This window comes from Saccostrea cucullata, unplaced genomic scaffold (assembly GCF_032062105.1).
Source record: "Saccostrea cucullata isolate Sc308-1 unplaced genomic scaffold, CSIRO_AGI_Scuc_v1 ctg616, whole genome shotgun sequence".
Lineage (NCBI taxonomy): Eukaryota > Metazoa > Mollusca > Bivalvia > Ostreida > Ostreidae > Saccostrea > Saccostrea cuccullata.
This window is the reverse complement of record NW_026929709.1, coordinates 109,066-124,031: the sequence shown is the minus strand read 5'-3', so window position 1 is coordinate 124,031 and position 14,966 is coordinate 109,066. Positions and strand designations below refer to the sequence as shown.

The following is a 14,966-nucleotide window of genomic DNA, read 5'->3' as shown; positions in this document are numbered from 1 at the left end:
CAAAATAAAACGTAAAGGCTCTCTATAAATGACTTATAATTAATTTACAAATAAATATTCCCGCTACTAGTTCAACTACTAGCACGCAGCAGAAATATTTCCTAACTCCTAAACTGGGCTAAAGAAGATAAAAATAACTAGTTCACAACTAGTAATTATAAATAAAACTAGTACAATTACTAGTAATAATTAATTTAGCCTAACCTAACATTACACATTATGTACTTCAGTCACACAGATACTGAAATAGTACACACCTTAAATTACTCTGGATAAAACTGGCAACCTTTCTCTAGGTCACAAAGAAAACGAGAGAGCAAACGATATTCAGCATCTGGGTATTTATAGAATTAACAAAACCCGCAATAATTCATAACCAATCATAACTAATAATTCCATCCCGTAAATAATAATCAGCCAATCAAATATAACTATCGTCCCGTAACGAAATCTCACTCTCGTACATCGTATGTAAAATTATTAAAATACGTAAATAAATTAAATACATTCATAAAACATAAAGTTACACTTTTAAAAGCTCTTTTAACACTGTTTAACATTTAATTTAAAAGAATTTACAATCAAATCTTCCGCCGAAATAACTCCAGTAAAAATAGAACACCGTGAAGCATCACGGGAAAATACACAAGTAAACAAAGTATGGCGGCGGCAGAAGTTTCAGTGAAACGTGTGTACTCGAAGACCATAAAACATCGATCACACAAGAAATAAGGTAACTTTAAGATAATCCTGAATTACAGCGCAACTCTACAATTACGTATGAACAATTAAGCCAACAAAAAGCGTGTAATTAAATAACAAGACGAAGTCTGACATTCAACACATCGAAACACAAGAAAAATGGCATAGATCTTCGCTACATTTAAGCAGTTGTCAACCAACATTTAAGACATAACTCTCGCTGGACATTTCAACATTCCATACAAGAATTGATGAATGAATTGAAAGTATGCATGCTTTAGAAAAATGCCAAGATAAAAAAAATGAGATTCAAGAAAAATGGGGGAGGGATCGTTACATTTTGCCCCTCTCTAAGAGTCCAAGTCCCTTTGGACTCAAAATACAAACAATAAAATTCAAATACAACAATTAATTAAGATAATTAATGACATGTTACTACTATTATACACTCGATACACATATACTTAACTTCCATGAACAGTACAGCTAATCAATACACACAAGGGAGACTACTCCAAATAAATGCTGTACTTCACAAAAATTACCTCATAAAATTTTTGTCAACTTCTCAAAAATTCACATTTGTAGTAGTGATGAAGAAATAAAAAATCATAGAAATTTTACAGAATATAAAATTACAATGCCAGCCTTCATGCATATCACAAATCAATATGATAGAAACTTTATACATAAACACAAAATGCCAAATCAAAACATGGAATTCACCATAATCTTGAAGACAAATGAGCAGAGCATTGTATACAGTGTGATAAGGTAAGTAAGTTAAAATGTACATGAATGATAATAATTCAATTAATATTCATTAACTGCCATTTAAAGAATGAGTTTATCTTACAAAAACAATGGATGTACAAGATATTAGCAGCCTCTCTGTTAAATTCATCATAAATACTTGCAAATATACAGCGTCCTGATAACACTAATGCTAATACTTTAAACACTTAAGTTCTATAAGTATAACTAATAATGTATAATCTTTCTTATTTTCATTCACAGGATCACAGAAAAGAGAAATGGACACTAAGGTCTCAGCAAGCAAAAATATCAAAGGTAAATAATATTACAGAAATGAATCTCATTATCATCAGACTTAATGCTTGAAATATCAAAAAAAAAAAAAAAAATTACACATAAAGTCCACAAATCAATCTCATTCCCAACCTTATCTCCAAATTTACAACAAATATTGACAATGCATGAAATGAATACTTTCTTAACTTACTTATACTTATTACTCAAAATTACCAATTTAATTTTGTCCTAGAATCACATCCTATGCTGTCTCCTGCTGCGGAACGGAACGTCTGGTTGCTGGAGAGTATTTGACCACTTCCTCTTTTGTAGGTTTACTTCCTGCCAGTTTCCACTTAAGCACTGGACCAATACCATTATCTTCCATCTGGAGACATTGTAGACTTGATGAGTTGTACTTTGACATCCATTGTGTCCCTTCAGGTAAATTTTTAGAGCTGTCATGCTTTCTTGTCATCACACGAATAGCACCCCCCTGATTAAGGTTTTCTTGAGTTTCCATAGTCTCAGCTCTCTTTCTGCACTTAATACAAGGTCCACATTTCAGGCTTTCTAAACTGTCACCTTCTGAGCAGCTACAGTCGGCTGGGTTCGGACATCTTGATAGACCGTCGGCATTACCATGCTGTGTACCAGGCCTATACTCAATTTCAAAATTGTAGGCTGACAATATTTCAATCCAGCGAGCCACTCTTCCTTTAGGTTCTTTCAGTTTATATAGCCAGACTAATGCTTGGTGATCAGTCCTAAGGATAAATCTTTGTCCCAAAAGATATTGTTTGAAGTATTCCACGAAATAACGAACAGCTAGGAGCTCTTTATCAGTTACACAATAGTTCCTTTCAGCATGGTTTAGGGTTCGACTCCCATAGGCTAACACTTTCTCACGTCCATCTTGTACTTGGCTCAATACAGCACCAATGCCTACATCACAGGCATCTGTGTCAAGAATAAAATGGCCTTGGTTTGGGTCAGGATATCCCATTATATCGGGCCCAGTAAGGATCTTCTTTAGTTGCAGAAATGCTTTCTCGCATAAGTCTGTCCAGCGGAAAGAATGGTTCTTTTGTGTAAGTTCAGTAAGAGGTTTAGCTATCACCGAAAACCCTTTTATAAATCTCCTGTAGTAAGAGGCAGTTCCAAGGAATTGTCGTACTTCAGTAACATTATTTGGTCTGGTCCAATTCAAAATTTTCTCTACATTCTGCTTATCTGGTAAGACTCCATCTTTAGTGACTTTATGTCCAAGAAAAATAACTTCATCTTGAAAAAGGCTACATTTCTCAGGTTTCAATTTTAAACCTGCATCTGTTATTCTTTGAACCACCTGGCTAAGTCTGGACATGTGTTCATCAAAATTTCTGCTAAATATCACTACATCGTCCAAATAAATAAGACAAATGTCCCACTGGAGGCCATTTAATGCCATCTCCATAAGTCTCTGGAATGTACCTGGTGCATTAGTCAATCCAAAAGGCATGGTTTTATACTCGAAATGACCATATTTTGTAACAAATGCTGTTTTTGGTATATCTTCAGCCTTGACTCTGACTTGGTGATACCCAGCTGTCAAATCCAGAGTGGAAAACATTGAAGCTCCTGCAACGGAATCTAGACAGTCTTGAATTCGTGGGAGTGGGAATGCATCCTTAACTGTTAAATTATTTACAGCTCGATAATCTACACAGACCCTTATTTTTCCATTTTTCTTTTTAGCTAAGACCAGTGGAGAGGACCAAGGTGATGTAGAAGGTTGTATTATGCCCCTCTCTCTAAGGTTCAGAATGGCATCTCTCTCCTCATTGGCTAGTGCTATTGGAACTCTACGAGGTGGCTGTTTTACAGGTTTACTGTCACCAGTATTAATCTCATGTTCAACTAAATTGGTTTGTCCTAGGTCCCATTCATCTTTTGAAAATGCATCCTGATGGTCGAGCAAGAATTTCCGAAAAGCTTCTTTTTCTGACTTATTTAAGGACTGGGAAGAGCCTTCATAAAGCTCACGCAAATGATCTGGAACCTCACATGCCTCTCCAGGCGAGAATTCAGTAGATCGACAAAGGCTTCTTAGGTCACTATAAACCGGTCCAATTACATCTACTATTCCCCCATATCCTTCAACAGTACCCACCACTGTGTCTGGATAAAGTGTTTTTCCTTCATCAAAAGGGTTCATAACTCTCAGGGGTACACTCAGTTTCCCTCTGATGTTCAGAACTGCTGGGGCTAACAGTAAGGAGGTCTCCATAAGATCTCCACTTGGCACAAACATAAGGTCCTCTTCAACATCAACCTCACATTCACGCTATACAAAAGCCGGTATTATTACTTCTGTATTCCCAGGTATATCACACCTCTCCACACAATGGAGGGTAATATCTTTATGCACACCACGTTGTATGCATGGAATATCATGACCTTTGAACCTTATCAGTCCTTTACTCAGGAGAATATCTGCTTGACCAATATCACTATTCTGCAGGATGTCCACTCCAAGTAACACTTCATCTTGGATATCAGCTACTAAAAGGATTTTCTTGAGGGCCAAGGAACCAAGTTGCAATTCGAACACTCCTTTCCCATAAACATGAATGGTACTTCCGTCAGCTCCTCGCAAGTGCGACTTTCCTTGAAGTCTGGGTCTGTTCACGTCTTTGAGTTGTTCATACACTTTGTATGAAAGTATAGTATTGAATGCACCAGTATCTGTTGTAATGTGGACATCTAAACCATTTACGTTTCCCTCTATGTACACACCATCTGCATCTGGTATTCGATTAGAAATAAAACAAAAATCTTCTGATTCATCAAAATTATCTGGTTGTCGGTCTGTTGGTGGGTCTAAACTGTTCGTCTGTCTGTCAGTTTCTTCTGTAGCCGGTCCTTGACCCACAGGAACGGCTAATGCCTGTTTAAAGGTGCCTTTGAGACTTGCAGGTCATTAATTCTCTTTGGGCAGTCCCTTATGAAATGACCTTCACCTTTGCAGTAAAAACAGCTACGTTTGTGTGGTCTGTCCAGAGGAGCTGTCTGACTGGTAGACATGTCTGGTTGAGATGTACCAATAATAGGCCTACTTGGCTGTGTCCCAGTGTTGCTCTGCTTAGTCAGGTTGTCGAGAACCTTTGCCATCTCATCGATTTGTTTCTGCAAGGCTTCGATAGTGCCACCTGACCCTTGTTTGTTTCCTTGGCTGTACTTTATATTTCTGACACTTTTCTTTTTCAACGACTTGGCTTTAGTGACTGTCTTAGGCGTGGCTTCTGATTCAGAATCACTGTACAGCGACTTCACCTCTCTGACATGTTTCTTAGTTGAAGGCCGACCTGCTTCTTCATAATTTATAACCTGTCGTACAGCTTCATGTATATCTGAGGGGTCCTTGACGTATTCCACATGAAACTGGGCTTCTGTATCAGCCAGACCATCTAAAAATTTCCTGAGCAAGTCTTCCTCTCTAGTCTTTGAGTCTCGCTCCGGGTGGGCTTTGACATACAGGCGCTTTAGATCAGCCGCAAAGTCCTCGACTCGCTCACCAGGCTTCTGAACTCTATTATTAAATTTTGCCAAATATGTTCGACTGGTTTCGATTGCACGGAAACGATTGGTCAGTTCCTTCATAAGTCTCTTATAACTGCTTCTCGACTCTTTCGATAATTGGCCATACACAAAGTCAGCTGCATCTTCATGTAGTCTGGGCAGTAATTGGTCCAGTTTGTCATCTGTTGTCCAGTGGTATCTGTCTGCAACTTCCTCAAAACGACAAAACCAGACAGACCAGTCTTCTTTCCCTGTGTACAGAGGAATCTTTACATTGTGATGCTTGGCCTTTTTCCGGTACACAAAGTCAGACTCTTGCGATGTTTCTCTGTCGCTACTCAAACACTCATGAAATGCACTACACGTATCTGATTGTCTGTTGTCAGGGTTGGTCCTTTGGTGGTCTTGTTCAGAGAGCTGTTTAATTTTCTCTTGTAAATGCTCTACCATCTCCGTGAGCTGGATAAGTGCAGTTTGCTCGTTACTCGTACTGGATAAGGCTCTTGCACTTCTCATGGGAGCAGAGAGGGTCCGATTCTGCATCACAGGTACAGAACCTGTACACAAACTCACAGGTACAGAACCTGTACTTAGACCAACAGGCACAGAACCTGTACATGTACATAAGCTTACAGGTACATTACCTGTACAAGAACTTACAGGCACAGAACCTGTACACAAACTTAGAGGTAAATGAGTTCTCATGCAAACGCTGTGAGCTGATGTTGTAATTGTGGGGAATGGGGTAAACATATGGGCGCTCTGGTTTTGATGACCATAAACAGGACCTTGAAAACTCGCAGTATAAGGAACTGCATATGAGCTTACAGGTAAGGTATTGTAATAATTTGTACCTGTACATGAACTCAAAGAAGTGCTGTGTGTATGAGAGTTCACAGGTAACCCAGATACTGGACTTGCTGTCTGTGTAATGGAGGGGCTCATGAGAGTACCGGTACTGGAGACTGCAGGTATATACATACCAGGGACAGCTGTCGGCTCTCTAGGAAAACCTGTACATAAATTCTCAGCAAAATGTGAGCAAACAGGTACAAAAGGCATCTGAGTTGTGGGACCACAGGTGTGAAGATGGCTCATTTTAGGTGTAACTACACTGTGTGCTGTCTGTGGCTGCTCTGTAGTAGAACTCACAGTTACAGACACTGTATCTGAGTTTCCAGTAAAAAGTGTAGATTCTCCGTCTCTCACAACGTCTGCCTGAGAACTCACAAGCATTAAACTTGTATCTGAGTCATGTAAATTTGCTGACTGGGAGGCTTCTTTATTTGAATGAACAAATGGCTTAGTTCTGTGCATGTCAGCTCCTTCACACGGAAATTCACATTCGCTTTCATTTTCTCTTGCAGTTTCTACGGAGGAGCACGAAATCCGTGAGGTAGATCTAGATTCTTGAAGACCACGACGCCTCCGTCGACTTTTACGACCTGCCATTGTGATTTATTTTTATTCGATGTTTGCTTAATAAAATTTTTGTTTCTCAAACACAGACAAAGCGTTGTTATGATTCGATCACAGGACCCGTAAACTTAAACGGATCATTCGATCACAGGACCCGTAAACTTAAACGGATCCCGCCGTGGATGCCAAAATTGTAACGCTTCGGAACGCCTGCCTTGTGTTGAGAACAAAAACTTCGATGTAAAGTTTTATAATTTTATTCAGTAATACATGAACAGCGAAAATAAATAACAATGTTTGAAATTCACACAAGTCTCAACCCTCGGGACATAGATCTAAGACCAAAATCAGTACAACTACTGATATAGAACTGGGCAACTGGCACTATTTCCAGTAAATTTATGATTTAAATAGAAATTCCCCCGACCAAAATAAAACGTAAAGGCTCTCTATAAATGACTTATAATTAATTTACAAATAAATATTCCCGCTACTAGTTCAACTACTAGCACGCAGCAGAAATATTTCCTAACTCCTAAACTGGGCTAAAGAAGATAAAAATAACTAGTTCACAACTAGTAATTATAAATAAAACTAGTACAATTACTAGTAATAATTAATTTAGCCTAACCTAACATTACACATTATGTACTTCAGTCACACAGATACTGAAATAGTACACACCTTAAATTACTCTGGATAAAACTGGCAACCTTTCTCTAGGTCACAAAGAAAACGAGAGAGCAAACGATATTCAGCATCTGGGTATTTATAGAATTAACAAAACCCGCAATAATTCATAACCAATCATAACTAATAATTCCATCCCGTAAATAATAATCAGCCAATCAAATATAACTATCGTCCCGTAACGAAATCTCACTCTCGTACATCGTATGTAAAATTATTAAAATACGTAAATAAATTAAATACATTCATAAAACATAAAGTTACACTTTTAAAAGCTCTTTTAACACTGTTTAACATTTAATTTAAAAGAATTTACAATCAAATCTTCCGCCGAAATAACTCCAGTAAAAATAGAACACCGTGAAGCATCACGGGAAAATACACAAGTAAACAAAGTATGGCGGCGGCAGAAGTTTCAGTGAAACGTGTGTACTCGAAGACCATAAAACATCGATCACACAAGAAATAAGGTAACTTTAAGATAATCTTGAATTACAGCGCAACTTTACAATTACGTATGTACAATTAAGCCAACAAAAAGCGTGTAATTAAATAGCAAGACGATGAGTGACATTCAACACATCGAAACACAAGAAAAATGGCATAGATCTTCGCTACATTTAAGCAGTTGTCAACCAACATTTAAGACATAACTCTCGCTGGACATTTCAACATTCCATACAAGAATTGATGAATGAATTGAAAGTATGCATGCTTTAGAAAAATGCCAAGATAAAAAAAATGAGATTCAAGAAAAATGGGGGAGGGATCGTTACATAAACTATAGTTTTCAATCGTGAATCTATATTTATCAACAAAATCTATTGTTAACGCTTTATTACAGACAGATAAACTTAGATCAGCATTTGTAACTATAGTTAGCAACCGTTAAATATAGCTTTACAGAGGAAAACTATAATAGTTAACGAATTGTTAACTATATAACTATCATCGTATAATATGCCATAGTTTCTTATAATAGTGATTTTGAAGCTGTTCATCAAATATAGACAAAATTTTAATTAATTGTGTCGTTTGGTCCAATGAACTCTACTCACGATACCAACCAATGTCGGACTCTAGATGTGCCAAGGACACCAAACGTAAAAGGTCTTCTGAATTAAGTTTCACTGAACACTTATCATCTCGAAGACGTATCACGTCTTCCTCATCCTTGCCAGACATTTCTAATCTGTCAGCCGAGATGGCCACTAACTTTGAGCCCAGTCAATCAAAAATCCCATCATCCTCTCCTTTGACCCCAACATCTACAGTCTTAAGTTCATCACCTGACCCAAACAAAAGTAATGGCTCTTCAACAGCTATAGTTGACTCCAACGGGGAGATACAAACATCCGCCATAAATGAACTAATTGTTAAGGCCGTTCATAGTCAGGCTTTCATGGGGGCATTTGCTCCACTTATTGCATCTGCTATCACTCCCCACATCCAACTTATCGTTCAAAGTTGTCTCCAGCCCATCCTAAGTTCAATTAAGGAACAGCAAAAAGATATAGAAGAGCAAAATGAGGAAATAAAAACCTTAAAAGAGAGTAATGATGAATTAAAACGTAGAGTAGATGATTTAGAGTATGGGCTAGACAACCTAGAGCAGTATGGTCGCAGACCTTCTCTACGCTTCCATAATGTCCCGTTACCTGAGCCAGGCGAGGATGGGAAAAGAGAGCCACTCGACACTGAATCCGCAGTTATCCAGATCTGTGCAGGAATGGGTGTTACTATCACTCCTGATGATATAGATAGATCTCATCCTATTGGTAGCCCAAAACAAAATAAAATTCAAATCATTTGCAGATTTAGAAATTGGAAGGTCAAAAACAGAGTTTACAGCGCAAAAAAAGAATTGAAAAACAATGTCAATAAAATTTTTGTGACGGAAGACTTGACCAAGTATAGACAAGCCTTAGTTTCTAAAATCATACAAGCAAAAAAATCAGAAATCGTCCATAGTTTCTGGACCTACGACGGGAGAATTTTCATTAATTTTGAAAAGAAGGGACACCGTTACGAAGTACGTTCATTCGAGGATCTTGAAAATCTCCTTAACGGGTAAATGAATTATAAATAACCAAAACATGTGAGACATTCATCAAGACTGCCACTTACAATCCCAAGGATACAAAATATCAAAATATCAATTTACGTATCATATTATATTATATGTAGCTATTAAGCACTACATTTATGTAAATATAGCACTATTCACCCACTTGCTCTCCTTTGATTATGTCATTTGGTTTCTTTTTGTTCATGGTGATCGGTCGTTCTTTTGTACATATGTCATTTATGACTGAATCACATAGATTTCCATTTTTGTTTTGTACTTTATTTTTTTGTCTTTTTACCCCCATTTTATTTTGTTTTTGTTTGTTTTTCTCCATTTTCATGTGTTCACAGTCTTGTATGTATGCTCCGCCCAATTTGCGATATTGCTGTCACAAATTATACCTTGCGGCTTTACGATCTATTTTTAAAGAAAAATGTATCAATATTTTAATCAAAGATAGGTAATTCTATCGAGCAATATCGAGCCGCTATTGGTAACTTTTACTGCAATAGCAGATGTACGATCCAAAAGGTGTTCTTTACTTTTTTAGATGTCAAAAATCTACATTTATATTTGATAAACTCTAGCAAGAAATGGTTTAAACTACAAAAAATGTGTGGTATTTTTCAAAACGTTTTGCATCTGCAATTTTGGTTTCAAATTATTTTTTTCTTGCATCTTTTGTCAGGGGACATTGAAATAAATCCGGGACCTACAAATGATCAAATACACAGTCACATTGGATATATTTCATTTAAACATCAGAAGTTTACGACATAAGATTGAAAATGTAACAGCATTAATCACGGATTTTGATATTTTACGTTTCACGGAAACACACTTGGACTCAAGTATTTGTAATAGTGACATTATGATTGAAGGTTATGATACAATTTTTCGCAAAGATAGAAATTCTAATGGTGGAGGTATCATTATCTATGTTTCTTCATGTTTTCGTGCTATTCGTCGCATTGACCTTGAACCCATGTCAATCGAATGCGTCTGGATTGAAATAAGTGAACCTACCTGTAATCTTTTCCTTTGTTGTATATATCGTCCACCCAATAGCGAAAAATCCTTTTGGGACAAATTTTTATGGTCAGTTGAAAAAGTATCAGATATATCCAACAAATTTATAATTGTAGGTGACTTGAACGTTGATTTCCTTGACAATACTCGCACACTTCCTATTAAAGACATCATGCTGAATTATCACTTGACAAACACAATCAGCGAACCGACACGATCTACATACACTTCGAATACTCTTATTGACCCAGTTTTGATCAGCTCAGACCTTGTAGCACTCCACTCAGGCGTGATAAACACAGAGAGTACACTAACTGATCATAAAGCAACTTATGTTTTTTTAAAATCTAGTATCATCAAAAGGCAACCTTATGTTAGGAAAATATGGGATTACAAAAATGCTAATATAGAAAAACTTAATAACCTTATAGAAAATGCTGACTGGGAAAATCTTATTTGTAATGCAGAATCAACTGACGAAGCTACCGAAAATTTTTCAACCAAATATTTAGATCTCGTTAGGGAATGTGTACCGGAAAAATCAGTATTAATAAGACCTAAAGACAAACCTTGGTTTGATTCACTATTAAGGAAAACCCATCGGGAAAAACATAGATTGAGACGAAAAGCACAAAAAAGTGATAAACAAAGTGACTGGGATAATTTTAAGCATATAAGAAATAAATTTAATAACATGAAAAAACATGCTATTGAAAATTATCAAAATACTCTTGAATTACAACTTATTGATTCAAGTAAAAACAACTCTAAGCTTTACTGGAAACTTCTAAGAGAAACTTTTAAAAGTAAATCAACCACAGACATCCCCCCTTTACAGTACACATCTGCATCAGGTGATGTTAATTTTGCTTTTTCTGATGAAAATAAGATACAGGTACTCAACACTTATTTTGCTTCAATTACATGTGTTGATGATGAAACGACTGAATTACCTAAAGAAAACATTGAGTGTAATAGTGCTTTTGATAATATCTTTATTTGTGAACAAGAAATTATTGATATTTTATCTATATTACCTGTCAATAAAGCCATTGGAGAAGACTGTATTAGCCATAAAATGTTAAAATCAACAAAATTATCTGTTGTTAAACCTCTGTGCTTATTGTTTAACCGTTCATTGAAAGACTGTGTTTTTCCAAAAAAATGGAAATTAGCTAATGTAATCCCTTTGTTTAAAAAAGATGATCCTGCAGTTTTATCTAACTATAGACCTGTTTCATTGTTAAGCTGTGTCAGTAAAGTGATGGAACGTATTGTATTTAAACACTTGTACAACTATTTTCACTCTAACAATATTTTTTATAAATACCAGGCCGGTTTCTTACCTGGTCACTCTACTGTATATCAGTTGTTAGAAACATATGAACATTGTTAGAAACATTGATGAAGGCAAATCCTGCTGTTTGATTTTTTGTGACTTATCTAAGGCCTTTGACCGTGTTTGGCACAAAGGACTCTTATTTAAATTAAAAATGTATGGTGTAAAGAAAGATATGTATAGTTGGTTAAAAAGCTATTTAGAGAATAGAACGCAAAGAGTGATATACAAAAACCTGGTATCCCCTACTGATTCCCTTTATGCAGGTGTTCCACAAGGCTCTGTATTAGGTCCATTGTTATTTTTAATTTATGTGAACGATGTAGCTGACAAGATGTCAAGCTTTTGTAGACTTTTTGCTGATGATAACAGTTTGCAGTATGCATCTAAATGTGTCAAATCTATAGAAGGTCATCTGAATAATGATCTTTTATCTCTTGAAGAGTGGTCTAAAAAATGGTTGCTAAAATTTAATCCCTCTAAAACTAAGGTTGTATTTTTTAACACAAGAAAAAACAAAGAATTTCCAAAACTCCTTTTCCAGGAAGCCAATTAGAATATGTTCAAACTCATAAGCATCTAGGGGTAACGTTTTCATACAACTTAAGTTGGTCATCACACATTGAAATCTTGCTGTCTAATCCATACAAAAAATTAGGTCTTTTGAAAAAACTTAAGTTTAAAATAAATCGAAAAAGCCTTTCACTTATGTATACTTCATTTATCCGTCCCCAACTTGAGTACGCTTCAGTTGTATGGGGTGGTTGTCTATCCATCGATTCTGAAAAATTAGAGAAATTGCAACTACACGCAGCTCGTATTGTTACTGGACTAACTATGATTGCCTCTAGAGACTCTTTGTATTTTGAAACAGGCTGGGAACCACTCAGCGACAGACGCAAGATCCAAAGATTAAATACCATGTACAAAATTCACAATGATTTAGTACCAGATTACCTATTTGAGATTATACCTGATATGCGATGTAATGCTTCTGCATATACAACAAGAAACTCACAAAATTATAGTATACCTGTATGTAAATTGCAAACCTACAAATCATCATTTGTACCAACTGTAATAAATGAGTGGAATTCCTTACCGCTAAATACCAGACTTTCGAGCTCTTTGTCTGTTTTCAAAAGTAAAATTAAACAAAAAATAACAGAAGCTCCGCCATATTTTAATTTTGGTAAAAGACGCAACAATATACTGCATACACGGCTTCGGCACAATTGCGTGCTAAACGCTGATCTTTATAGATGTAATATAATATCTAGTCCATTATGTTCCTGCGGTAAGGTAGAAAATACACATCATTATTTTTTCTCGTGCCCTAACTACAACGAGGCTAGGAAAGAGTTTTTCGATAAGTTTTTGAGATTTAATAAAGTCCATATTGTTGACATTCAGACTTTACTCTGGGGGGATACATCACTCAGTATTGCTGAAAATGAGTATCTATTTTCTATTGTACATTCTTATATTCAGCATTCTGGTAGATTTAACTGATTGTACACTTTATTTTTTTTAAAACTATTTGTATAAACAATAATGTAGCAGTCTATATATGTCCACAATGAGAGTTTATTTAATTTACTTGTTATTTATTTTGTACAAACTGTTGAACACTTCTAATTCATCCTGTTATAATATCTCACGTAGGGAGAGGGCGATTTAAGTTTTTAGAACTTGTGCCCAATCCCATTGTATATATTTTGTGCAATAAAATATGTTCAAACCAAACCATAGCTTTACAGAGGAAAACTATAATAGTTAACGAATTGTTAACTATATAACTCACGGTTTGTAAACTATAGTTTACAGTCGATATACCTAGTTTATCAACTGTGAAACTATGTTTGGCTCATTTTGTGAATTTGGCGTGCCATAGTTATTGGATACACTAATTGGCATTTGCCCGAAATTCTATCCCATGTATATTTCAACAGTGAGGGAAAGCAGTGTAAAGAACTTTACCCCACCTCTGTTGATTTTTCCGTGAAATCCTGGCTTACGATTGGTTGAAGTCTGTCACGTGAAGGCAGTGGATAACTTATACCCGGTCAGTTGTAAATCCATACCCGGTCGATGTATTACGTCACAAACACAAACGTGACGTCATAATAGGCACAGTATAAGCGCGATGAAGCATTTAGCAGAGAAAACCATTTATAAACCACAGATAAAACGTAAATGTTTCATCGGTGGGGTAAATTCGTTACATAGTCTTTTAGTGACAGGGTATGGGATGATACCTGGTTAGTAAATTTCATACCTGACTCGGCTCCGCCTCGCCAGGTATGAAATTTACTAATCAGGTATCATCCCATACCCTGTCACTAAAAGACTATGTAACTAATAATATAGGGTTTCTATTATAGTTTGGCCCCCGTTTTTTATACAATTTAAACGCCAATAAACCTCAATGAAATTGATAATTTTTGAAAGATTAGAATTTATACTTTTCTTTTATGGTTAAATTGATATGTTGATTTATGTAATATGCAGAGAATTAAAGGCTTAAAGTGACTAAGTTTACAAGAAAACACCTAAAAGTGGCATTTTTAGCATCGTTATCGGCGATTTTAGGTATGTGCGACGCCTTGAACAAGAAAGATATTTACACACGTAAAAGATATTTTCAAAGAAAGTCTTCATTCAAAAAATTAATCTTGTTCATAAAGTCGCACACACTTTAAAAAATTAAAAAAAACCTTGAGAAAAATAGCACTTTCTGACTCGCGTGACGTCACAAGCATGTACGGAGAAAGACGACGACGTTTTTGACATGTGTTAAATTTTTTTTATTTCGAAGGTAGCATCATCTATCGATTGCTTCATGTATATTTTCGACATAAAGTTCGAGACATATCTATTTTAGAAACATATTTGTGATTAAAGAATATATTTTATCGGGATCGACATATTGATCTGTTGATGTGTGGATCACAAGGAAAACGATGATCGAGTTTGATCTTCGAATCGCTTGAACTTCGTCTACTGTACATCAAATCAGTTCACAGAAGAAATATATACACAGTATACATTTTGTAAAATTATTTTTTCATGTTAAAATACGTTCATTGTGTGTGCATATTTCCATATCTACTTTATACGTTATCA

At 35.9% G+C, this 14,966-nt stretch overlaps 1 protein-coding gene and 1 long non-coding RNA gene across 3 annotated transcripts; both read left to right on the top strand.

The window, feature by feature from the left end:
- The first annotated feature begins 646 nt into the window (after positions 1-646).
- Positions 647-7,026, top strand: LOC134281906 (uncharacterized). Of its 2 annotated transcripts, none has more exons than XR_009995190.1 (4): positions 647-733; positions 1,720-1,773; positions 2,068-2,178; positions 6,663-7,026. It is a non-coding gene; the product is annotated as an uncharacterized LOC134281906 (long non-coding RNA). The 2 variants fall into 2 exon arrangements; XR_009995189.1 differs by having other exon boundaries at positions 1,988-2,178.
- Positions 7,027-8,473: 1,447 nt separating this feature from the next.
- Positions 8,474-9,525, top strand: LOC134281915 (uncharacterized). Its single transcript, XM_062764340.1, has one exon. The coding sequence runs from the start codon at positions 8,474-8,476 to the stop codon at positions 9,476-9,478; it is 1,005 nt and encodes a 334-aa protein (XP_062620324.1). The 3' UTR covers positions 9,479-9,525.
- Positions 9,526-14,966: the final 5,441 nt, after the last annotated feature.

What these genes read in the sequence shown, in the direction of transcription:
- LOC134281915 (XM_062764340.1), top strand. Translation starts at nt 8,474, where the DNA reads ATGTCGGACTCTAGATGTGCCAAGGACACCAAACGTAAAAGGTCTTCT.